The sequence below is a fragment of the Megalobrama amblycephala genome, linkage group LG4 (genome assembly GCF_018812025.1).
Source record: "Megalobrama amblycephala isolate DHTTF-2021 linkage group LG4, ASM1881202v1, whole genome shotgun sequence".
Taxonomy (NCBI): domain Eukaryota; kingdom Metazoa; phylum Chordata; class Actinopteri; order Cypriniformes; family Xenocyprididae; genus Megalobrama; species Megalobrama amblycephala.
The window spans coordinates 46,750,330-46,776,007 of NC_063047.1; the positions used below are offsets into that span (position 1 = coordinate 46,750,330).

At 37.1% G+C, this 25,678-nt stretch overlaps 2 protein-coding genes across 3 annotated transcripts in view; both read left to right on the top strand.

Annotated features, from left to right (window-relative positions):
- Positions 1–9,522, top strand: part of bckdk (branched chain ketoacid dehydrogenase kinase) — a 30,969-nt gene extending 21,447 nt beyond the window's left edge. The window contains exons 9-11 of the mRNA XM_048189605.1: positions 2,066–2,155; positions 4,504–4,659; positions 8,091–9,522. Coding sequence (XP_048045562.1) covers positions 2,066–2,155; positions 4,504–4,659; positions 8,091–8,235 — 391 coding nt within the window. The 3' untranslated portion in view covers positions 8,236–9,522. The remainder of the gene's footprint in view (positions 1–2,065; positions 2,156–4,503; positions 4,660–8,090) is intronic.
- A 137-nt stretch (positions 9,523–9,659) lies between these two features.
- On the top strand, positions 9,660–20,211 carry orai2 (ORAI calcium release-activated calcium modulator 2). Of its 2 annotated transcripts, none has more exons than XM_048189607.1 (4): positions 9,660–10,864; positions 13,698–13,743; positions 14,332–14,567; positions 19,244–20,211. In XM_048189607.1, exons 2-4 carry the CDS (start codon positions 13,707–13,709, stop codon positions 19,790–19,792), a joined length of 822 nt encoding a protein of 273 aa, XP_048045564.1. In that variant the 5' UTR covers positions 9,660–10,864; positions 13,698–13,706; the 3' UTR covers positions 19,793–20,211. The 2 variants fall into 2 exon arrangements, with proteins under 2 accessions (XP_048045564.1, XP_048045563.1); XM_048189606.1 differs by lacking the exon at positions 9,660–10,864 and adding an exon at positions 10,882–11,301.
- Positions 20,212–25,678: the final 5,467 nt, after the last annotated feature.

Here is a 25,678-nt window from a genome sequence, read left to right on the forward strand (position 1 = left end):
ATATATATCTCCATACCTGCATGATAATCAATGTGGAGAAGTCTGGAGGTCTATAGTTAATCATTTTTTATAATTTTACAAACGAGGTAGAAGGTTTTTTTTTTTAGGTTTTTTTTTATCAGAAACAGCCTCACATTGTTGATTTTAAAGGAATGTTCTGGATCCAATACAAGTTCAGCTCTATCTTGTTGTCGTTGCTTGCGACTCGTTCCTCCGCTTTTAAACTGGCAAAAAAAGTTTGCTGAAATACTGGCTATAACTTGCTATGTAAAGCCGCTAAACTCTTGACTTTCACACAATCAAGAGTGGAGCGGACTGTTTAAATGGAGTAATGAGAAATTTATTGCCCTGTACAGTAAGACCACCACAAAAATGTATTAATATAATTAATATTATCTTTAACAATAAATGAGACCTCCATTGTAAGTGCAGTACTGTAAATTTGATTTTTGCTGAGACATGTTTCTGATCTTGTTCTCATGGTTCTTTAGTCTTGTAACAGACTCATCTTCAGCCGGTTATTAGAGAACGGCATGTTCTTGGCAGAAGGGCAAGTCTCAGTTGGTTTACAAACAGTACAGTTCCCACTACTGAGAGTGAACCAAGACACAGACTGTGATACTCATCACATACTCGTCACATTCCTCATTCATTTGATTTCTGGGCATCACTTTATATTAAAATGGGTAGGGACAGTGCACCTAAACTTTTGATTGGTGAAAATTTGTGACATTTTAAAACATCGCAAAAGTTTTGGGTTATATTCAATTCAGTCATGACAACTTTTATAATTGTTTTAGCATGTTATTGAATATGCCAATGTTAAGGATAAGTTCACTTCAGAATTAAAATTTCCTGATAATTTACTCACCCACATGTCATCCAAGATGTTTATGTCTTTCTTTCTTCAGTCGAAAATAATTTTTTTGGGGAAGGAAGTTTTTGAGGAAAACATTCCAGGATTTTTCTCCATATAGTGGACTTCAGTGGCTACCAACGGGTTGAAGGTCCAGATTGCAGTTTAAATGCAGCTTCAAAGAGCTCTACATGATCCCAGACAAGGAATAAGGATCTTATCTAGCAAAACGATGTCATTTTTCAGAAAAAAAAATGTATTTACTTTTTAACCACAAATCTTGCACTCCTCTGCGATGCGCCATGCATTACATAAGTCACGTTGGAAAGGTCACGCGTGACATAGGTTGAAGTACCGCGGTAGGGCGACAAACTTCATCTCGTTTTCTCCCCAAACTTCAAAATCATCCGACTTCGTTGTTTACCTTTTTTTTTGTAAAGGCCGTTTGACTTAGTCTTTGCCCGATTGCTTTGTAGACACTTGATTGGTACTTCCACCTACGTCATGCGTGACCTTTCCAACGTGATTACATAATGTGTGGCACATCGCAGAGCTAGTGCAAGATGAGCGTTTGTGGTTAAAATGTATATATATTTTTTTTTTTTTTTAGAAAATGATTGATTGTTTCACTAGAACCTTATTCCTCGTCTGGGATCGTGTAGAGCCCTTTGAAGCTGCACTGAAACTGCAATTTGGACTTCAATCCATTGGTAACTGTTGAAGTCCACTATATGGAGAATAATCCTGGAATGTTTTCCTCAAAAACCTTAATTTCTTTTCAACTGAAGAAAGACAAAAAATAACTTGGATGACATGGGGGTAAATCATCAGGAAATTTTAATTCTGAAGTGAACTAATCCTTTAATGCATTTGGTCTTGGTGGACTAAATCTACGCTGCTGCTGCATAACAAGTATGGAACATGTAAGATATGCTGCTGCTGCTGCTGCATGAATAGACATACATGAATCCTGTAGTAGATCAAAGCAGGTGGAGATGGGGGAGGTGGAGGGTTTCAGGACTAACCTACAGCAAACAATGAACCAGACTATTTAAATGTTGAGCAAGCAATCTCATTGGCTGCAGGATCAACTGACCTATCAACTAGCTCCGTGCAGTAATGATGTGATTGCTATAGATGAATAAGTTAACAACAATTTCAATAATTTTAAATTAGATTTCTCATGAAAGGTTTCTTTTTGTTCCTCAGGGCCACCATGGAGAGTCACTTGGACACCCCTTACAATGTGCCTGATGTGGTGGTCACAATCGCCAACAATGACACTGACTTTGTCATAAGGTGAGTCTGTAAACCGATTCTAATGCCATAATGCTGTTGAACCACGTCTCACAACCTGCACAATAATACATTAACGCATGTATTATATACACAAGTTCTGAATAACAAAAACATGAACTGACCCTTCACACTAAAACATGCATTCAGAAATCAAATTTGAATCTGATTTCAAAAGAATACAAATCTTTCTAATAAAAAAGGCTTTAAAAGGAATTTTTGTGAGTCAGATGTGCCGAAACTATTGTCATCTGTCTGAACGAAGCCTAATCCATGAACACTTAGGATTTTAGGTGTGGTTGGTCTGCTTTAAACTCAGAAGAATGGAGTTAATGCTTTTTTCCTGGAAATGCTGAATAATTTGTTGAAGCATTAGCATCTATATGCATTTAGTTATCAGATATTTGCACAGACACATCATAATGCAGAGTGCTGCCTTTATAACCAGGTCCATTATCCCGCTGTGCACACTCAGCAGTGCGGTTAAAACCTCTGTCGACTCTGAGCAAATTTACCCCTGGACAGTGTTTATTTTACCATAATCTAGTTGGCTTATTGAAAGCATGAACCTCAGTGTTCCGCACGGACTGTTTTTCAGTGGCTTTTGGTGGACGTCTGAAATGAGGAAGCAAAGTCCTCTCTGTTTCTGGGTTTTTGGTCCAATGTAAATCCATGCTCCATTTGATGTTTACACAGTTTTTAGGAAGTTAAAGGCTTATAAAACATGATCATTTACCTTGCACTATCAACAAGAAAGCACACACACAAGTGGCCAAAAGTGATGTCCGGAGGGGATATTTGTTTTTAATGACCCTACAAGTTCAATCAAGTTCCCATCAAAATATGAGGAAAATAATTTATAATTTTTAAACGTGGGAAGAACAAAACACTAAACTTGGTTAAGATATTTATCAGATAAAATTATTTGTCAAAAAAGGCAAACTACAGCTACAGGTTTTATTTTACTATGCAAAAAAAAATGCAAAGAAACACAAAAAGCTATAAGCTATATCTTCTATAACAGACGCGATGGCGGAATCTACACATCTCAGTTCTTCAACAACAGCCATCATTGTTGTAAACTAATTGACCTTTCGCAAAGACTCGCCCCCCTTAGTTACTGTTGCTTTGTCCGACAAGCCGTGGCACTGTCACGCCACACAGAGTGGAAAATACATCGCGGAGCAAAGAGGAAACTGACAACACATCGACAGACGAGACAGAGCAGGTTACTTATGATATTAAACAAAGTCCCAGCTGTCAAACTGTGTAGTTATTAAAAAAATTAAAACAATAAAAACCGTTTTGTGGCTCTTTAATGTGTTGTGACCATGATCGTGACAGATTTCTGTAGCGCCTCAGCTCAAGAGGCTCGTTAACCGATCATCTCTTCCTACTAGTCCATTTATAGCATCAAATAAACATGAATGAACTTGAGAATGAATGTTGTTTCAAACGCGGAAAGACGTCAATATGCACAATTTTTCAAGTTTAACTCCACCGATGTTAATCTTCTAACTCCTGACTGCTTTGTCGGACAAAATGGCGGATGCGGCGTTCTGATTGGTTAGATCGCTTGTCAATCAAACTCCCCAAGCGCTCTTTGATGACGTGGGTGGTTACGTAACCGCAGATAGCCTGTCCATCATCGATTAAAGCCCGCCCTGGCAATTTGATTGGCTCGGCCTTCTGGGAGCCGAGCATAATTACTCCACAATGGATCGAGTCCAGACCGAACTTCCCGTCCAAAAAATGTTGTGGGCGGGGTTCGGGCTGGCACCCAGGCTACAAATCCTTGGTTAGCACCAAACAAGTATAATGATGGTGGCAGGCACAAATTTTCACCAAAGTTAACCACACTGAATGGAAACCACTAAAACAGCTCACTCACAGATCATTTCAAGCTCATTTTGAGACTGAGAGTGGTGATGTTCAAGTGGATGAGATGTTAACTCTATAATTAGTCTATTCACCTCCACTAGTTTGACTCATGATGTCTGATTTGCATACTGGTTATAAATCAGATTACTATTTTTCATACAAATTGAGGAGGCAAAACAAAAAGGTGGCAAATGATGTATATTACACAAGCAAATGTAAATGAAACCCAAAAAAAAGCCTCTGCCTCTGATTGGCCGTTGTGTTCACACACTCAACAGATTACATCTGTGATTGGCTACAAAGACATCTGTTGAACATGTGAACACAGTGGGCAATCAGAATCTGCTCAACAGCACTCAAAATGCTAGAGGGAAATGCTGGTATCGTCACATTTTTTAAAATTTCAGTACCGACTCGGTACCAAAGTCAGTAATTTTGAAAACACTAGTGATGTTCAACTCATTTTGCAGGATCTCAGACCGTGGTGGTGGCATTCCTCACAGCATTCTGGATAAGGTGATGGATTACCACTTCAGCACAGCTGAACAGAGCACACAGGATCCCCGCATTAACAACCTTTTCGACAACATCACCAACAGCGGCCCCCAGTCCGGACCCATGCATGGGTAAGAGGAGATGGATCTAAATCTGTATGAAAACGAGCTCAAATTAAAGCTGATTTAAAATGTTGGCGCTTTACATAAATTATTGATGTGCTGTTTGGTGTCATGATTCTTTTTTGCATTTACAACATGCTTTTTTCACCTCTTCGCATGTAAATGTTTACATCTAGTTCAAATGCAGCTGCTGACTTTGCAAGATTCTTTGCATTCTTCAAGATCAGTGTAGTAGCTAAAGTGGTCAGCTCAACATGATCCAGGTTCAGCCAGTTTGATCTGGATCTGTAAGTCTTTGGTGTAGTGTCACACTGCCCTCCTCAGTGTGAGCCGTCTCAAATCACAATTACAGAAGAACAGATGCCAACTGGTGTGGGTGGGGGATATGACCAAAATCTAATTTCACGTTATGAGAAATCTTATTTCACGATAACGATGTAGATCATGATATAGTTATTTTATTAGCAGCAAATAATACAAACAAAAGGATGAAACAACTTTTTATGTGTTCATTTACACATCAACGGCTTAAAAAATGCAAACTTTTGAAAACGGGTTTCAGAGTGCAAGTTTTTGAAAACAATACCGTTACTACAAAACTACAAAAACGTGAATATGTGAAAATGTGTTTCTTTACAAAGTGACATCGCCAACTACTGGGCTTGGCAGCAGAATCCAGCGTCTGTGGAACTTTTAAAGGTCCCGTTCTTCGTGATCCCATGTTTCAAACTTTAGTTAGTGTGTAATGTTGTTGTTAGAGTATAAATAAAATCTGTACAATTTTAAAGCTCAAAGTTCAATGCCAAGCGAGATATTTTATTTAACAGAAGTCGCCTACATCGAATGGCCAGTTTGGACTACATCCCTCTACTTCCTTCTTTAATGACGTCACTAAAACAGTTTTTTGACTAACCTCCGCCCACAGGAATACACAAGAGTTGCGTTTGTAGAGTGGGTTTGTCGCCATGTCGTCGAAACGCTGTTATTTTCATCCCGCAGTCCAATCAACGGTCTGATTCCGGCTCAAATTGATAGGGTAAAATTAAAGACATGTTTACAATAACACTGAGCGCGTGCATCTCCACGTTATGGTAAGAGGCGTGAACTTTCCGGGCAAGGTTCGCTAAGCTGCTGTCGAATCACAACACAGGAACCGCTGGCACAATCAGAACTCGTTACGTATTTCTGAAGGAGGGACTTCATAGAACAAGGAAGTCATCAGCCCGTTTTTATGACAGTGGAAACAGCGGTATACAGATAAGTAAATTATGTGAAAAATACTGTTTTTTTTTTTTTTTTACACGCGAAACATGAACACATGTTATATTGCACACTATAAACACAATCAAAGCTTAAAAAAAACACGAAAAACGGGACCTTTAAATGTACCCTAAATAAACTTTGGCACAGTAGGTTTCTTTAACGTATAAGAAATACTACAGAAATTTAATAATCAATGTAACAATAAAACACTGCATAGTCTTCTCTGTATAAATTAAATATAAACTGATTCTTATTAAAGATACAGAAGTTATTCAGTCGAGCACTGAGTGTCTTTTGTTGTTTGATTAACATTAACGATACAGACAGCAGTAGGTATATCAGGCTATACATGTTGCGGTTACAGCATGTTGTAAGTTTACAAGTTGTAATTACGAGTTCTACAAGGACGTGAACGAAATCTCGTCATTACGGTAATTCCAACATGGTGTGAACCACCTATACTGACACACATCTGGTCTTCGCCCAACTGTTTACATTCACCCAAGTCATAACTGATTGTTTATACTCCACACAATGGGCATTTCGACATAATTATGTATTTAAGCACAATAAAACGTGAAAGAGAATTGAATTCGTGATCGTGAAGCCAGACTTTCATTAGAGATTTGCTCAACTTTGCTTGCAATTATTTTCTAAATGACGATTAAAAAGACTATTGCGAAATGACTGCATTTACATTAACCGATGTTATGCGACTAAAACGTATTTTTTTCCCACTCTCCATAAGTCATTGAATTATTATGGGAGCGGCCACATATGAGGTGTTTCTTGGTGTTTTCCCTCCTTTCTGCTTCTATCTGCTTTTTTTGAGTCTTTTGAGTTTAATAAAGAACTGTCCCATCTTCTGTCCAAACATTCCACGCCATCTTTAAAGAATGACTTTTACGTACACCAGGTGATCTGTAAATGAGAAAAAACATTACATTGCAGTTTTACAAAATATTTCTTTTTTGAATTGCATGAAAACTTGTTTGTGATATATGGGAGTTTTTGCGAAATTGACATGTTTGTGGATATGCATAGACGTCACTTTCCCCCTGTATCGCGCTCCCTCAGCTGGACTGAGTGGTAAAAGAACCTGCTGCATGACTGGATTTAACAGGGGAAACTGCAAAAAAGCGAGTAAAACAAACGATTACACTAAAGGTTGGGCTCGAAAGTTCCTTATGACAAACCTAATCCATGGATATTGACAAGCAGCCAGGAATCGTGTTTCCTGACATTTATATTTGCATGATTTCGACACCGGGGAAATACATAAAGCAAATCTACCTGTGAATATTTTATATAACTACAATATAGGTAGGTTTAAATCCGAGTAATCGCTTATATCAATGTTATATATATCGTCATATTGTCCAGCCCTAAAACTTGTAGAGTTTTTGTTAGTGTTTAATTAAAAAACACCCAATTATGAAGAATATAAGATGGTAAATATTTAATTGATGAGTTGTCAGCACAATATATAACAATACGATATATAGGGTATGATTTTACCTCAAAATCCAACAATTTGGCACAAAATGATAACTGCAAAACATGTTTCTCTGCCTGGAGTCCAGCTGTTTCTGTGAATTGCAGCGATCCATTTGCTTCTTTTTTCTGTAGCTTTCGGCAGTCTTTAAATATATACCTTTAGGTTTCGTGTCAAAGCTATTTGTACAGTCAATCACAAAGCTCTTTTCCATTTTGGATGCGATTTGTGTTTTTCGCGGCATTCACACTGAAAACCAATGCCGCCACTCAGACTTTTGCCACTCAGTGGGCGTGACCGCAGTCATAACGGTCGACCGTGACGTCATGTGCATACCCTTTATAGGGTGTTTTCAATTCGCAATTTCAATTGTAATGGAAATGCAGCTTGAGAGAGATGGCTTGCCCTTCAGGTGTGTCAGTCAGAACGACTTGTTGCGGCACATGCACGTCCTGCTTTTTACCTGCTACACTGATATGTTTACATACATTACATAGAAATGATATAGCAAAATATCTAATGATAGACATTTTATTTCGACACCACAATATATATCCAGTTTATTTTCCTGTTTACGGTTGTTCATTCAGTAAGTTTAAGGTTTTTTTTAGGTATTTGATAAACTATGATGTGTAATGTGACTGAAGAACATCTCAATAATGCCACTTGTTTTCTCCTCTAGGTTTGGCTTTGGCCTGCCCACATCCAGAGCGTACGCCGAATACTTAGGAGGTTCCTTGTCCATCCAGTCAATGCAGGGCATCGGCACAGACGTCTACCTGCGTCTCCGGCACATTGATGGCAAAGGAGAAAGCTTCAGAGTTTGATGTCATGGTCTATTCATAGAGCTTGTGGTCAGTCACCATGTCGAAGATATTAAGCTTCAAAGTTGAACCAAAACCAGGACGTTCAGCAGTTAAACTTTCGCTCATATTACCTGTCCGCATACACCGCATCACATTTTGGATCATGCTTTCTGCATTTTATGGGATTATTCACACTGCATTGTGTTTGTGTAGTTCACTGTGATTTATATATATATATAAAAAAAAAACTTTCAGCCTTAAGAATGCGAAGCGATTTCATGATTTAAAATCCAGCATGTTACTGTCCGACGTGACCAGTGGGATGAATCCTGACACTTCAGACTCTTGCAGAAGATGCTCTCCAGACAGCCATATCCTGGTTTCCTTCAGAAATATGAGTGAAGTGTTTGAACTCTTTAAAGATGCAGAAGCGCAGAAAGGCTTTTAGCAATCTTCTATGAACTCTTGACTAGAGGTCGACTGCCTTACGAAAAAAGACACAATGTTGTCAGTCTTGCTTCACACCGGTCTGATGTTCAGTTTTTACATTTCATATTAACCTTATAAGCTTAAGAGTTGTAGATTTCATGCTTGAAATGGTTAGACTCTCGGGGTTAGTGCAGCGCAAAATATATTTGTTTTTTTTGTTTTTTTCCTTCGTCATTCGCTCCAGCAAACAGTGTTTTATAGAGATGTTCATATTTGAATAGATGTTTTTACACTCTACCTAGTTGCACATGTGGGTCTCTTGATGGGTTTTGTTCATGTTTTAAAAGGATGCCAACAAGTTTGAGACTGAGATTTGTTTACCAGAATGAATTCGAAATTGTTCCCAAATTGAAATACGAATCTAAAAGCTAGAGAAGTTCACTTGTTTTGTTTTGTCTTGTAATGTTGTGCCTATGGTTTCTTTTCTCTCCTTTTGAAATGACTTTCAAGAAAAGGAGCCTTTGTGTGTGTAATGCTTATTATCTGTTCTCAAGTGCTGCAGATTTGTTGCCCAAGTTTGCCCCCTACCGGTGGCGTTTGAGTATTAATTTTGACTTTGAAAACATGGACATACTGATGATGATTTAGCGTAATGAATGATGTACAGTAGGTTTTGGATGATTTGAATGAAACTAACATGCACATATTAACATATTCCTTTGTTTATATAAAAGGCCAAATTGTGGCATGATGCACCCAGAATGAAATCAAGGATGGGATCATTTTATTGTCTTTTTTTCTCGTTTTGATGTTGAGTTTGCGTTACATAGATGCCAAATACGCATAGTTTTTTGGGCATTATAAAATTATGGATGAGAACATTTGTGTCTTTTTATTTTTTCCCCTCCTTTCTCAGTTCCTCGTTGGTTTGTAATTGAAATACTGTTCAAAAAGTATTGACATTTTTCAGACTTTAGAGGAACATGCTTAAAGTTACAACTACAGGTGTGAACTTGACGGAAACTGACTTCATTCACCAAATAATACAATTTAGTGTATAACATTCATGTATAACGATGGCTTCAGCATTTGTTTTTTCTAATTGCTTTTAATAATTACAAAGTCCACTATTTAAAATATAACTCTGTTGTAAGCTAGAAAAAGCTCTATTTTTAGACGGGTATCCTCAGAAAACACCTACCTCAGCGCAAGGCTCTGCAAAAGGAGTAATAAGGGGCGGGCTTATGTACTAAACTAGCCAATCAGAGAACGCCTTTTGCCTGTCAATCATTTTGCGCGTTCGGGACACATAAGGGTGGTTGACATGTCTTCAGAAAAAATCCCGCCGTTGCAGATCAAGGAGAGAAGGCTTAAAAATGACAAATGAGCAAAATGCATTTAATGAATCAAAAACGTTAATTAATAAAGGATTATTTACGACGTAAAACCAAAACTTCCAGCTGGGATAGAACAGGCGCACCCTCATCACGTGACGTACACAGAGCACTTAATAGAGATCACGTGACAAGGGAAGTCTGAATCGTCTCAGCGAACCGGTTCTTTCGAATGTTTCGTTTCAAAGAACCGGTTCAAGCAACTGATTCAGTATTGACATGGCAACCCCTGCGTGACGTAACGTTTCCAAACAATTAAGTCAAATGTAAACGTTTACTGGTTTTATATGAGTTTTTTTTTTTTTTTTTTTTTTTTTAAATAATGGTAATTCATGTGCCCTCTTCAGTTTAAGCTTCAGCTTATACGCCTATTTGTACATTAAACAATAGTAAAATTATTTTACATCTCTTGGCTGAAGACGTTTTTACTCGTTTAAAAAATGGTATTTATTAAAACGAACTATTTTCTATGTGCGTGTGTTGATAAAACCCGTACAGTAAAATCATAAACATATTTAAAGTAGATTTTATTTGTAACTTTTCTGATTGTGAGTCATAGCAGAATCGCTGACTCGGGAACCGCTCAGACTGATTCACTCCGATTCGTGAACGAATCATTCAGTTCGTTTCGTTAACCCGTTTTGTTCAACCGAAGATCCGACTCAAAAGAACGATTCGTTCAGTAATCGGACATCGCTTGAGCGGAAAAGAGAGTCCAGTGAGAGCTGTCAACGCCTCTTCCATATCCATATTCCAGCGTCCTCTTCCATATCCACTTTCTATTCGCCCTCATGTGGATGTGAACGCAAAAGTGTCTGACAGCAAAGGTGAGTCGGATGTGAGCGCAGTGCTGACTTCAGTACAGATGTGAGTGTATGATCTGTGATGCTTCTCATTGTGTTGCTTCAGTGGTCAGGAAGGGAAGTTGTGTGTGGTGAGAAACACATCTGTGGCCTGCCGTTTATTGTGTATTGCTCCAATTTGCAGGTTAATAACCCGACTGCGCAGCCACACGCCTCGGGTCGACGCTAACAAACCTTTTTCATGCAGTTTTATTTTGGTCACAAGCGGATGAGGTGGTTTGAGTCTGACGTGGCGCTCATTTAAATAACCAACACAACGCAGCTACATTCATCTTTAAAAATAACCACATGCTGCTTTAGAGTAGCGAGATATGTGGAAAGCATATGAAATGTTGTGTGACTTCACTGTATGATCTGATATGAGCAACAGATCCTTACCAAATATTATGGAAATGCCATTGGTATGTATGTGTAATGTGTGTGTGTGTGTGTGTGTGTGTGTGTGTGTGTGTTTCCTGTGTTATATTTGATGATATAAATCATTCAGTGCATCTCTAGGTAGGTAGAAAGCTTAGTGGTGATTTTAATTTGAATGTAAAGGAATCAGGAACCAGTTGGTAACCAATAACATAAGTAAATGAAACACATTACTCTATGTTCAGATGGTTATCATGCATGTGCAGAGGATGTATTTTCTGTCTAGACTCAGGGCCATAGCGAGGAGTGACTTTATTAATACTTTGGGACCCTTACCGTTTTTAAAATTACATTTATAACATGTTGTGGTCTGCTAGAATAGTTTCCACCCCTTTAGCTACAGCCATAGACTTGCATGGAGTTAATCAGGAAGGATATTTTTATTTTACTAAGCTTTAGTAGAAAACTGCTTACAGTGCAATTATAAGTGAGTTCATCTGGTGCGGATGTCCGTGAGGATTATGGGGAAAAGAAGATAGTAGGCCTACTGGAGTTATCTTTGAGCAGTCAGGGAAGAAAAAGATATCAGATTTACATGCAGTGTAGGAGCTCTGGTAGTGCAGTTTTCAATTAAAATACTAAATAATAAAGAGCAGAGAAGGGTGATCTTTTTGGAGATATACATATCTGATTTGTTGTAGGTTTTTTTTTTTTTTTAAGATGCGGTATTTGATGAGTCTGTGTAATGTTAAATAGGTATTATTTTTATTGGTTTACAATGTAATTTTATTGTTACAAGTGAAATTTTGTCATTTGTCAAACTCATGTCATTCCAAACCTGTAAGACTTTTGTTCATCTTCAGGACACAAATGAAGATAATTTTAATGAAGTCTAAGATATTGACAGCCTACGCAACTAACACTTTCAAGCACCAGAAAGGCAGTAAAGATGTCATAAAAGTAATCCATGTGACTCCAGTGGTTTAACATCAATTTAATGAAGCAACACAAATGCTTTGTTTGCAGAAAAAATAACATAATTTACCACTTTATTTACAAAATATTAATCTCCAGCATGTTCATGCAATGTCTGCTCTTGCCACAACACGCATTCGTCATGGTGCTCTCATAAACATGATTGTAAATAAAGTGGTAAATTATTATTATTATTATTATTATTATTTTATTTTTAGGTACATTTTCATTTTTGGGTGAACTAACCCTTTAATTCTTAAAGGTGCCCTAGAATTGAAAATTGAATTTACCTCGGCATAGTTAAATAATTAGAGTTCTGTACATGGAAATGACATACAGTGAGTCTCAAACACCATTGTTTCCTCCTTCTTATGTAAATTTGATTTGTGCAAAAGACCTCTGAAGAACAGGCGAATCTCAACATAACACCGACTGTTACGTAACAGTCGGGATCATTAATATGTACGCCCCCAACTGTATAATTCATAAACACATCTTCATTCTTTATAAATCTCTCCAACAGTGTGTAATGTTAGCTTTAGCCACGGAGCACTATCAAACTCATTCAGAATCAAATGTAAACATCCAAATAAATACTTTACTTACATGATCTGATATGCTGCATCACGAACACTTTGTAAAGAACAATTTTGAGGGTTATATTAGCTGTGTGAACTTTGTTTATGCAATGTATTATAGAGTTGCGAGCTTGGAGGCGGGGAGCGTGAGCATTTAAAGGGGACGCGCGCTGAATCGGCGCATATTTAATTATGCCCCAAAATAGGCAGTTAAAAAATTGAATAATAAAAAATCTATGGGGTATTTTGAGCTGAAACTTCACAGACACATTCAGGGGACACCTTAGACTTATACTACATCTTGTGAAAAAGGGTTCTAGGGCACCTTTAACATTTACTAATTCTTTAGTGTTGTCTAAAGTACTGACTTTGGTACCAAGTCAGTACTTAAATTTTAAAAATGTTACGCTTTCAGTGCTGTTGAGCGGAACACCTGTGATTGGCCATTGTGTTCACATGCTCATCAGATATGTCTCTGATTGGCTACAATGATCAATGCTTCAGAAACATGCTGTAAATAGACATCAATGATGCTCTTCACCAAGCGCTTACACAGATACACACAGGAGTGTTTGAAAGCAGGCATCTATCAGCTATGGAAAGCCAGGAAGCTCAAAAACATGAATTTTAACACCATAATCAGTGGACAGGTCCGCTGTTAGACGCTTGCTTTCAAATGCTTCCGTTTTCAAATTCAAACACTCCTGTGTGTTGATCATCAACATATATGTTGAGCACCTGAACACAAAGGCCAATCAGAGGTGTTTATGAATCCACAACAGCACTCAAAGCATCACATTTTTTAAATTTTAGAAGTCAGTATTTTTGACAAAACGACTAATTCTTATTGTCTTATTTTGTAATATAATCATTTTCTTTTTAACCAGAGATGTGTGATGAAAACCAGTCCTAAAGCAGGACAAGGCCAATCAGGTATGTTTTAGATTTATAAAATATATATTTTTTAATATCGCATAAACATTATATCGCAGAGAGATCATCTGATAGTGGAGTACCTTGCCATTGAATGATTACCATATTCATATAATGGTATTTACAAGGTTTTTCAGAAAATACCATCAAACTATCATGATACATATCCCAAAAAATAAACAAAAAACATGACATTACTATTGTATTAGGTCCAAAAACGTATATCTGGTATCTTTTTGGTACTTATTGTGAGTGTTAGATTAAATCTTGTAAATTATTCATCATATTTTTCAATGCAGAAGCTATTTTCTGTGAATGTGTGTGACTTCTGATTCATTAGCTGCTGTAAGTAAATAACTAGAAGAAAAACAAATTAAAGTTAATGGTAAAACTATTTGCACTACAACCAGTGTTTATGCAAATAAATTTAATATGATAACAAATGGCAGTTTGCAATTTCAAGCAGCTGAAGTAACTGGAAGCAGCTGACACCGGAAGCCTCACACACATTTACATTGCACATGCTCTTACATTAAAAATAAAGCGCATATAATATATGGCATTGTGAATAAAAACTATTTTTCACAGCTACTATGAGCAGTGAGCTCAATGTGCCAATGGGCTCCCCCGCTCCCGGGTGCTCAGACCGGCTGCAGGATGGTGGTGGGATGGATTACAGGGACTGGGTTCGCCGCAGCTATCTGGAGCTGGTCACCTCCAATCACCACTCGGTCCAGGCTCTCTCATGGAGAAAACTCTACCTCAGCAGGGCGAAGCTCAAGGCCTCCAGCCGAACCTCAGCTCTGCTGTCTGGCTTTGCCATGGTCAGTATATTACACTCTATGATACCTCAAATGTGTGAACTATCAAATGTGTGTGGCTCTTGGTACACAATGGCTGCGTTCGAAAGCTTATTCAGCTGACCTCACTGCCCGATCAGGCGATGACTTCACAGAAGGGATGATTTAACTAAATTCGAAAGCAAAAGTAAAATGCGCACTGCTATACGGACATTCATAATGGTGCGGAGCAGAGCGTGCATTTTCAGTTCATTCCTATAGGAGCTTCATGTATAATGATACTCTTCACTCTCTCTGCGCCAGTGGACACACACTGCTAGGAATGCCTGTGAGGCCATGCACATTTTACTTTCGCTTTCAAATTAGCGCCAATTTTGGGGCGGCAATTGCTTGAAAAATACAACAACTAGAAAAACACAACTAATACAAAATATTCCCAAATAGGCGCTTTTACATTTTGCTTTGAAAAGCAATAAATAAATGAAATCTGTTGATCTGTGCTGCGACTCTCGTTCAGCTCACGCTGCATTGGGAAGACGCATTCAGTTATGAAAATTAACCATTATTTTATTGTAGTAAAACCATGTTTTTTTTGGCGTATTGATTTTCATTTGTATAACCACAGTTTTACTACAATAACCATGGCTTTTTTGGTTTTATTCGTAGTAAAACCATGGTTAATTTTCATAAGGGTTAATTGTAGTGTCTGTTCTCTAACTGAAGTAAATAATTTTTATTACTATAAAAAAATCAAAACGATGGTGAGGGGTGGTGCCACGGTGGACAAGTGATGTAACTGGTGTTGAAGATGAACACTGTGTAACACTGGTAACAGACTATCGCAGTAAACCTACTTCACAGGCAGCGAAGGTACCTCACGAAACTGATTTCAAACAGACTTCTGAAGCAGCGTAACAGTTTAATGATCTACAACAAAATGGAGTGCACTTTGATGATAACGAAGTGAATATGTATTTACTATAATAGTAATTTCTCACTAGAAATGACATCAAAAGTGGAAAAAGTTGGTCGAAAATGGACATTTACACACAAACTGACCACCAAGTGCAACTTTCAGACACCATATTTATTTTTTAGCTCTGTCACCCAATGGAACGCACAGGATTGTGGGATATCATAGGCAGTGATGGATACATCTATGCTGCCTTCAAAAATCGATCAGATGTAGGTATCTCACGAGACAGGAAGTGAAGGTTTTCAGACCCGAAGGCAGCATTTTTCAGCTTTCGGATGCAGCCAATGAGTCTTGTGTACACTACTGACTGTGGATTGTAAAGCTTGTGTGTTGTCGAATTTCTTCGAAGCATTAGATGATTTGGAGATAAGATTGTCTGAAACATTGTCCTGTGGAACTTTGAACCACTAACCAAAATAGAGTGTAACAGTGACTTTCCCAAGTGACCGGAAGTATTTTCCACATTCATTTTCTCCATAGGGATTTCTTACATTCTTCAGCAAAGAGTTACAAAAGCAACTAACTGAATCGCATCATTACAAACTTGATTTGAAGCAAGCAAAAGTGTATGAAAAGACAAGACTGTAGCTAGTTCTGTCTATTTTGATTATTTTAGAAGAACAAAACAGAATCATTGTAAGTGATTTATTGTTGACTGAGATATAAAACAATGTATTTTTAGTTTATCACAAAATATTCAGACACACAAGAGCATGTAGTCAGACTGACTTGACTGCAATGATTCATGGGAGTGGGCAGTATTTTCTGAGCTACCATAGTAACAACTCTCACAACAGTCAGGTTCTAGAAGCAAAAGCTCCTTTCATTTTCTTCATAGGAATATTATTTTTTAACAACAACTTATAAACCATTAAAGACAACCTTACTGTGAGCTACGAGGTTGTTAATCGATGATATTTGCGTCCTTTGAAGACATTAGCCCACATTATTTCAACTTAGTTTTAAAATAATCATATTTAATGGGTGAATTCATGGTGAAAAACTACATTACCCATGATGCTGTACAGAATTCTACCAATCAGAGTCGAAACATGCAAAACGCACCGAAAGATCTTGTTAGCTCCGCCTACTCCCATAACGTATTCGAGACCTATGTCCCTATGCTCTCAAAATACATAAATATTTGAATATATTCGCTTCTTGGGAACTATCATGACCGGGGATCTAAAGTGGGACTTAAACATCAATGCCGTGATTAAAAAAGCTCACCAACGGATGTACTTCCTGTGGCAGTTGAGGAAGTTTAATCTGCCGAGGACAGTGATGGTGCACTTTTATACTTCCATCACTGAGTCAATATTAACCTCTTCTATTACCATCTGGTATGCTGCTGCCACTGCTAATGATAAAGGCAGACTGCATCGTGTTATTCACTCTGCGGAGAAGGTGATTGGCTGTAGTTTGCCATCTCTCCATGACCTGTATACTTCAAGGACTCTAAGGAGGGCAGTTAAGATCGTGGCCGATCACACTCACCCTGGACATAAACTTTTTGAGGTTCTCCCTTCAGAAGACTGCGGTCTATAAAAACAAAAACCTCCCGCCACAGTTTTCCAGTTGCTACCGGCCTTATTAATACTGCTTCATATACATTACACTAAACACACATTAATCAGTGCACTTTTAAATTGTGCATTCTTATCATAGGCATATTTTATTATTATTTATGTTATTATCTAAATTGTTACTCTTCTTTTATTTCTTAATTCTTTTTAAGTACCTGCATACCAAAGCAAATTCCTTGTACACGTTGTACTTGGCAATAAAAGTGGATTCTGATTCTGATATTTTGCAATAAACTTAAAATATGTAATTTTTATATAATAAACAATTTCAAATGAATGATTTTATATTTCTCCATCGTTTTGAATTTGATTATGCTGTTTGCAACGCTTAATGGCACATTCTTTCTATCACTTAAAGCCACTAAGTACTGGTACAGGATTGCACAAGGTTTTAGGTACTTTGTATTAGGTACAAGGTCTTGTACCTTTTTAATATTTTTGTCAGATTTTCAAATACTTTTTTGCTTCAAATCAAAGTTTGTAATGTTATGATTCACCTCGTAGCTGGTTGGCTTGATTCAAGGCTTAAAACGCTGTAGCGAAGACTTTTTTTGAATCCCTATGGGAGAAATGATTGGAAAAAATACTTCTGAAACCAACACCGCTGGAAAAGTGGGTGGACACCGTTGCACTCTATTGGTGGATTCTTCTTTAGGATTATGGGTAGTGTAGTTTTTCTGTTGGGAAGTTAGCAAATACACTTTTTTTTTTTTTAACATGAATTTAAAATGACACTGACTTACAATAATGTTTTTGAAAGAAGTCTCTTCTGCTCACCAAAGCTGCATTTATTTGATTTAAACAAAAAGCGGTAATATCGCAAAATATTATTACAATTTCTATTTTAATATGTTTTAAGATGTAATTTATTCCTGTGATCAAAGCTTAATTTTTAGCATCATTACTCCAGTCTTCAGTGTACGGAAGAGGATTAGAGCCAAGCAATAATAAAAAAATAAAACCATCTCGAGATTAAAGTTGTTAAATTTCGAGAAAAAGGTCGAGATAAAATGTTGAGAATAAACTCATTAAATTACGAGAAAAAACTCGTTAAATTACGAGAAAAAACTCGTTAAATTACGAGAAAAAAGTCGAAATAAAATGTTGAGAATAAACTTGTTAAATTACGAGAAAAAAACTCGTTAAATTTTGAGAAAAAAGTCGAGATAAAATGTTGAGAATAAAGTCATTTAAATTACGAGAAAAAAGTTATTAAATTACGAGAACAAATTTGTTAAATTATGAGAAAAATGTCGTTAAATTTCGAGAAAAAAGTCGAGATAAAATGTTGAGAATAAACTTGTTAAATTACGAGAAAAAAACTCGTTAAATTTTGAGAAAAAAGTCGAGATAAATTGTTGAGAATAAAGTCATTTAAATTACGAGAAAAAAGTCATTAAATTACGAGGACAAATTCGTTAAATTATGAGAAAAATGTTACATTTCGAGAAAAAAGTCGAGATAAAATGTTGAGAATAAACTCATTAAATTATGAGAAAAAACTCATTAAATTACGAGAATAAACTCATTAAATTACGTCGTAATTTAATGAGTTTATTCTCGTAATTTAATGAACTTATTCTCGTAATTATTACGAGAATAAACTCATTAAATTACGAGAATAAACTCATTAAATTACGAGAATAAACTCATTAAATTATGAGAAAAAAGTCGTTAAATTACGAGAACAAATAATTTAACGACTTTTTTCTTGTAATTTAATGACTTTATTTTAAACATTTTATCTCAACTTTTTTTCTCGAAATTTAAAGAATTTGTTCTCATAATCTAATGACCTTTTTCTCATAATTTAATGACTTTATTCTCAACATTTTTTCTCGACTTTTTTCTTGAAATTTAACGAGTTTTTTCTCGTAATTTAATGAGTTTATTCTCAACATTTTATTTCGACTTTTTTCTCAATTTAACAACTTTAATCTCGAGATGGTTATATTTTTTTTATTATTGCTTGGCCCTAATCCTCTTCCGTATCAGTGTCACATGATCCTTCAGAAGTCATTCTAATATCCATTCTAAAACTTTTGGGATGTCTAGAGGTTTATATCAAATTAAACCTGCTTTCATTTTAATTATCATTTATGCCAACCACTTTCATCTCATAATGTGGTCATGACCAGGTGGCCATGGTGGAGGTGCAGCTGGAGATGCAGTACAGCTACCCAGCTCCCCTGCTCATTGCCTTCAGCATATGTACCACGGTGCTGGTGGCCGTCCACCTGTTCGCCCTCCTCATCAGCACCTGCATCCTGCCCAATGTGGAAGCCGTTAGCAACATCCACAATCTCAACTCCGTCTCCGAGTCTCCCCACGAGAGGATGCACCACTATATTGAGCTGGCCTGGGGCTTTTCCACCGCTCTAGGGATCCTTTTGTTCCTGGCAGAGGTGGTGCTCCTCTGCTGGATAAAGTTCTTGCCGGTTGACTCTTTGGAACTTAAGCAGAACCGTGTCACCACCACGGCTCAGCCCGGTACCGGCGGCTGGTATGCGGCCATGGCCTCCACCATCATCATGGTGCCGGTTGGATTGATCTTTGTGGTGTTCACAATTCACTTCTACCGTTCGCTAGTGCGACACAAAACAGAGCGGCACCATCAGGAGATCGAGGAACTGCACAAAATCAAGGTGCAGCTGGACGGCCATGAGCGAGGCCTGCAATCGGTGTGAGATCCGCGGATGCTTTTGGTTTGCCGCAATGTTCCATTGCTAGACTCTTTAAGCTTTCAAGCACATCAACTCCTCCTTGAGTGTTTCGGGCTTTTTCTTTCTATTTTCTTCTTAGAGGAAATGCCTTTTTGCCTGGTGAAAGGATTACTCAAGTAGAAGATTTGCAGCAAAAAAGGTGCATGTTTACAAGATTGCAAGGGCTATTTATTTGCATTTCTTTAGGTCAGTTGTGTCTTTAAGTGCCATTTTCTGTTTCTATGCCTCTAAATACAGAAAATGAATGTCACAGAGTGGCTTTCTTTAAAGGGTTAGTTCACCCAAAAACAACACTTCTGTCATTAATTACTCACCTCATGTCATTCCAAACCTGTAAGACCTTTGTTCATCTTCTGAACACAAATTAAGATATTTTTGATGAAATCCGAGAGGTTTCTGATCCCCAAGAGAAAGCAATGTAATTACCACATTCAAGGTCCTGAAAAGTAGTAAAGACATTGTTAAAATAGTCAACGTGACTACAGTGGTTCAAACTTAATGTTAGGAAGCAACGAAAACAAAAACGTGTGCAAAAACAAAACAAAAATAACGACTTTATTCAACAATATCTTCTCTTCTGTGTCATTCTCTTGCGCTGTTTACGTCCAGCACTTCCAGGTTCTACGTCAGAACGCCGACTCCGTATTGGCCAGATCCTGCGTCAGCATCACGCGAATGCGTCGTGCTGCTCACGTGATTAGCGTCGGCCAATACTGAGCCGGCGTTCAGACGTAGAACCAGGAAGTGTTGCACTGTGTCTACAACGTAAACAGCATGGGAGACTGAACGGGAAGAGAAGAAATTTGTTGAATAATGTTTGTTTTTGCACACAAAAGGTATTCTCGTCGCTTCATAACATTAAAGTTGAACCACTGTAGCCACGTTGACTTTTTTTACGATGTCTTTACTACTTTTCTGGACCTTGAAGATGGTAATCACGTTGCTTTCTCTCGGGGATCAGCAACTTTTCAGATTTCATAAAAATATCTTAATTTGTGTTCAGAAGGTGAATGAAGGTCTTACAGGTTTGGAACAACATGAGGGTGAGTAATTAATGACAGAAATTTACATCCTTAGGTGAACTAACCCTTTAATAGAATTTGCCTATTTCTCTTCCTTTTGCCGTGCCATCCTGGATCGATAGCGTGCCACAGATAATGAGACCAAATGATTTGGTCTTGGATCCATTATGGATCAGAGCTGCCAGAGTCACTGCCAGAGTATCTTTGACTAAAATATCCAATGTACATACTTGATTGAGCTTCAGTTTAAAGTAATTGTCCAGCCAGAAATTAACATTAGGTCATTATTTAGTCATGTCGTTCCAAACCTGTTTGACTTTCCTTCTTTCTTCGGAACGCAAAAGACAATATTTTGAAGAGTGTTTTAATGTTTTTGTCCGTACATTGAAAGTCAATATTGGACAACATTGGATCCCACTCACTTTCACTGTATGGACAGAATAACAATAAGACACTGTTCAGCAACAGAAAGTCAGTCATACAGGTTTGGAATGAATAAATGATGACTGAATGTTCATGCCTTTAAGAACAGTGATGCACCACATAGTTTGCCTGTTTAATAGTGGATGTGTAATCCTGCAGAATTGTCACGCCAAAAAAAAAAAGATTCATTTTAAAGCTGTTACGCAAGTATCGCTCATACTAGACCTATATGTAGTGCAGTATTTTTAGCTTGGGTGTGAAATCTAGATGCTTTAGCCATGCACAGTGCGCGCTTGTATTTCATTGAAGCTTTTGCATGTGTAATGTAATGCACTGTGACTTGTCAAGCACAAAGGTGGAGTTTTTATCCATATTTCACATAAGGCCAACTGAATGTTATTCCTTTGGGCTACTAGAAGTTTACACTGTCTACGACAATGATCGCACTCAAAGATGATTTGCTCCAAGAAATTACTTTTAATGGGGACAGTTAGTTATAAAATACTTGAGAAAGACAATGGGGCTTGCATCACAGGCCGAGCTGAAACCATTTAATGTGAACCAAGTTGGTAGTCCTGTCGTCAGGCTCAAAATAATGTCTGATATTTATGTAACGAGTCAATTTGAGGACAACATTCCAGGGTCAAAAGATGTCGGACCAATTTCTACCTGCCTTAAATAACTAAACTGACAAAAGTGCACTTGTAATGTAGTCCATGGAAATGATGTGTCCTGTTTGTTTTGCAGACTGATTTCAACTGCTGTAGTTCTTTCAAAATGCAGTGTTATAGTTTGCTGCGTCATTTCATGCCTGAAGCGTTAATTTAATTTAATTTAGTATGTTCATGAGTCAACTCCGTAATAAGGCATAGAAGCGCTACAGTTACACCTGCAGTGTGAATGCTCAAACAAGGGAACTTGACCAAAATTATGTGTACTCTGCGTGAAGGGGGTTTTAAAAAGCACTTTGCTTTGTTGTGTGTGTGGTAAAATATTTTTAGTATCATTTTTGATACTTTTGTTGCATTGTGCCACACTATCAGTAGAGAAACTCAAATGAATATCTAGTGTAGATGACTATATCGAAATGTTATGTTGAGCATGTCCTTTCACATTCTGTCTGTACTTGTATGTTAATTTATGTCGAATAAACACAGCCTATTTTGTTTACTTCACAACTTTGTCATTTCTGTGTCCAATGGAAATTTGGCATGCCTCGGAGATCCATTCAGGAAAAAAAAACTGCTGTTTTCCTTTTTTAAAAATCATTCTATTACAAGGAATGACTGAATCAGCAGACAAAGAGTAAATGTAAAAATGTTTGGGTCATGTCACTAAAATCTCATTTTAAGTACTAGAATAAAAAACAATAGGTGCGTCCCAAGGTGCGTGTAATTCTGCACTACTCCATGCCGTTTTGTTGTATAAATAGTGCAAGAAAAAGTGCACTTTAAATACCTGGAAGATGCACTCAATTAACTGAAAAAACTAAGACTGCATCCCAATTTGCTAACTCTCTTGAGTAGGTACTTATTTTGAATAAGTAATTACTTTACGACCACTAAAAAAAGTATGTTCTATATAGTATGAGTAGTGTAATCTAGACATACTACATTCATCATACTGTCATTATGATGTGACCTACCAGCAGTGTTGGGGGTAACGCATTACAAGTAACTTGAGTTACGTAATCAGATTACTTTTTCTAGTAACTAGTGAAGTAATGAATTACTTTTTCAATTTACAACAAAATTGACTTTTTCAGGTAAGTAATGCAAGTTACTTTTTCACATTATTGACTGACAGCTCTCCTGTCCCCATGTTGAAAGAAATAAAGTTCAGTATTCAGTAATGCAATATTGTAACACGTTACTTTTAAAAGTAACTTTCCCCAACACTGTCGACCAGCGTCAGTTGCGTCGCTTCACTGCCATTCACAAATCCTCTCCTGTAGCCTCATGGGATAGTAAAGTGTCCATCATATGCACACTTCTGAGTCTCGCTGGAAGTAGTAGGTCATCCAAGTACTTTTTACCTACTCTTTTATGGGTACTGTGAATTCGGACATACTTCTTCTGACACATACTGTTTTTCACATATTATATAGTAGGGAAGTATACAATTTTGGATTCAATGTGTGGAATATTGGACACTTCATGCACTCAACTGTCACAGCTTTAGTTACTTAGCAGAGGTTTTCAGACTCTGATGTTGAATGACCAAATAACCTTAAAAAACACTGCACGCTTGTGCACGTAGGTTGACATTTGGGACTCAACTAAAATCTTATTAAAATTGCATTATTGTAGGTTTTTTTTTTTGTTCTGCCTTTAAGTTAAAAAGTTGGGAAATGTGCTTAATTGGCTTAAAAAATGTCATAATGCAAAATAAAAAAGGCACAAAAATGGGATTAATTTTCTCTTCATGCAAAATAAAAAACCTCTTTGTTATTTTGATTATGGGCTGAAATACAGACATTTTTGTGTGAGATTCATGTAGTACTGCATTAGACTGATTCTGGTCATTAGTATCTGTCGTTCACTAGGAGCGAGGGAGTGAATGTTCAGGTTTCACAGCTGTGACTGGCAGGCGCACATGAACCAAGGCTGCAGACACACTGGCTGAGAAAGGCATTTCAAATGAGATTAAAGCATGTGTCTAGTTATTATGCATAAAAATGCATACAAACTAATAAAGCCTCTGCACAAACATTTAAAAGAACATACATCAGCAACTTTAACAGAACAGTGTAATTCTGTCATTTAAACAACAAAAAGTTCATATTAATATTCAGAATAAGGATATTAATATTATTATAATAATTAATGGTTATATTATAACCAATAGCAACAGATTTAATATCTGTATTTGGAATAGGTGTAATGTTTCTGCATTACAAAGCATGTATACTGTACTTTTTTTCTTTTTTTCAGCAATTTTCTACATGCACAGAGCTCACAGATAACATATTTTATGCAAAATGTTTCCCATAATGCACTGTTCTCCGCTTCTTGGCATGACAAATTCACTGTAATATCTACCACAGAATCTTTTTTTTTCTCATAATTGGACTGCCAAGAGAAAAAAAAAAACTATATACTATGACTAGGCACAAAAGAATTCATGCAAGCTGCACATTACACTCTTAAAAATAACATTTCCGAAGTGGGTTTCGTAGTGATGCCATAGATCCATTTTTGGCTCCTTTCAGTCAAAAGTTCTAAAAAGAACCTTTTTTTTTTTTTTCTTTTTAATAATCTAAAGAACCTTTTCCAGTATAAAGAACCTTTTGTGCAATAGAAAAGTTCTGTGAATGTTAAAAGTTCTTCATGAAAAAAATAAAGAGCCTTTTATTATGCAGTGAACATATGCTAGTTTTGCATTGTACACATAGCCAATCTATGGAAACCCTCCTGAGCCTCCTCACATCTGTCAGGAGGCTACAAAAATTGACATTTGATTCATTTAATAAGGGCTTGTAACTGTTGAAAAACAACAACGGTTGAAACAGGTTGCTCTCAAACACTTGGCTAACTGTTTGAGAACAACCTCATCTGAACTCAGTGACATTAATTAGTTCTCTAAATTAATAGTGATCCCTTGAGCTTGATTAGAAATTCAAGTGAAGCTGCCTTGTGCCACAGGCTAATGATGATGAAGTGAGAACAGGTGTGCAGTAAAGGCCCTATAGCCACTAGACAAACTATAAAGGTTAAAAGGCAAAAGCTGTTACCTTGTTGCCTAATCAGTCAATGACTTGACAAACAGCATGTTGATGCTGCTGTAGGAAACCAGTTTCAGACAGGCGTCTGGGTTCTTTAAAGCTTTAGAACAAGTTCAAGTGTGCAGTGCCAACCAAGCAAGTAGGCCTAGTTTATTTGACTTATGTCTAATTTCTAACAACCCTATATTTAAGGTAGAAGAGAATGTGTTTTTGCTGTTAAAAGCGAGACGAAGTTTATTGGAACGACAAACAACGTAAGGTGTAATAATGTGTTTTTTTTTTTTGTTTGTTTTTTTTTTTTTTAAAGTTGAACTTTTTAATTTGAGGGCTGTGTTTTTCATGGCAAAGACTCAAGGCGCGAGCTCAACGGTTAAACGTGTTTATATCGACAAACAAGAGAAAAATAGCGCAGTGGAATAGAAAAACGCGATTTGCGCGAATGTCTACTATAATTTAACAATTAAACAAGCGAAAGCAACTTCAGCTTCTGAAAACTGACAATATGCTGGCATCTTTGTCAACTGGATGTAATATAGATATTGGTTTGGGAAGTTTGACGCCATCTTAGATCCTACCTCTGTATTCAAGTTTTGGCTAAAGTGTCTTCAAGTTTTGGTAGTTTAATGGAAAGTGATTCTGTTGATTTGAGAAATATCACGTAGGTCTAGCAAAGATCCCAGC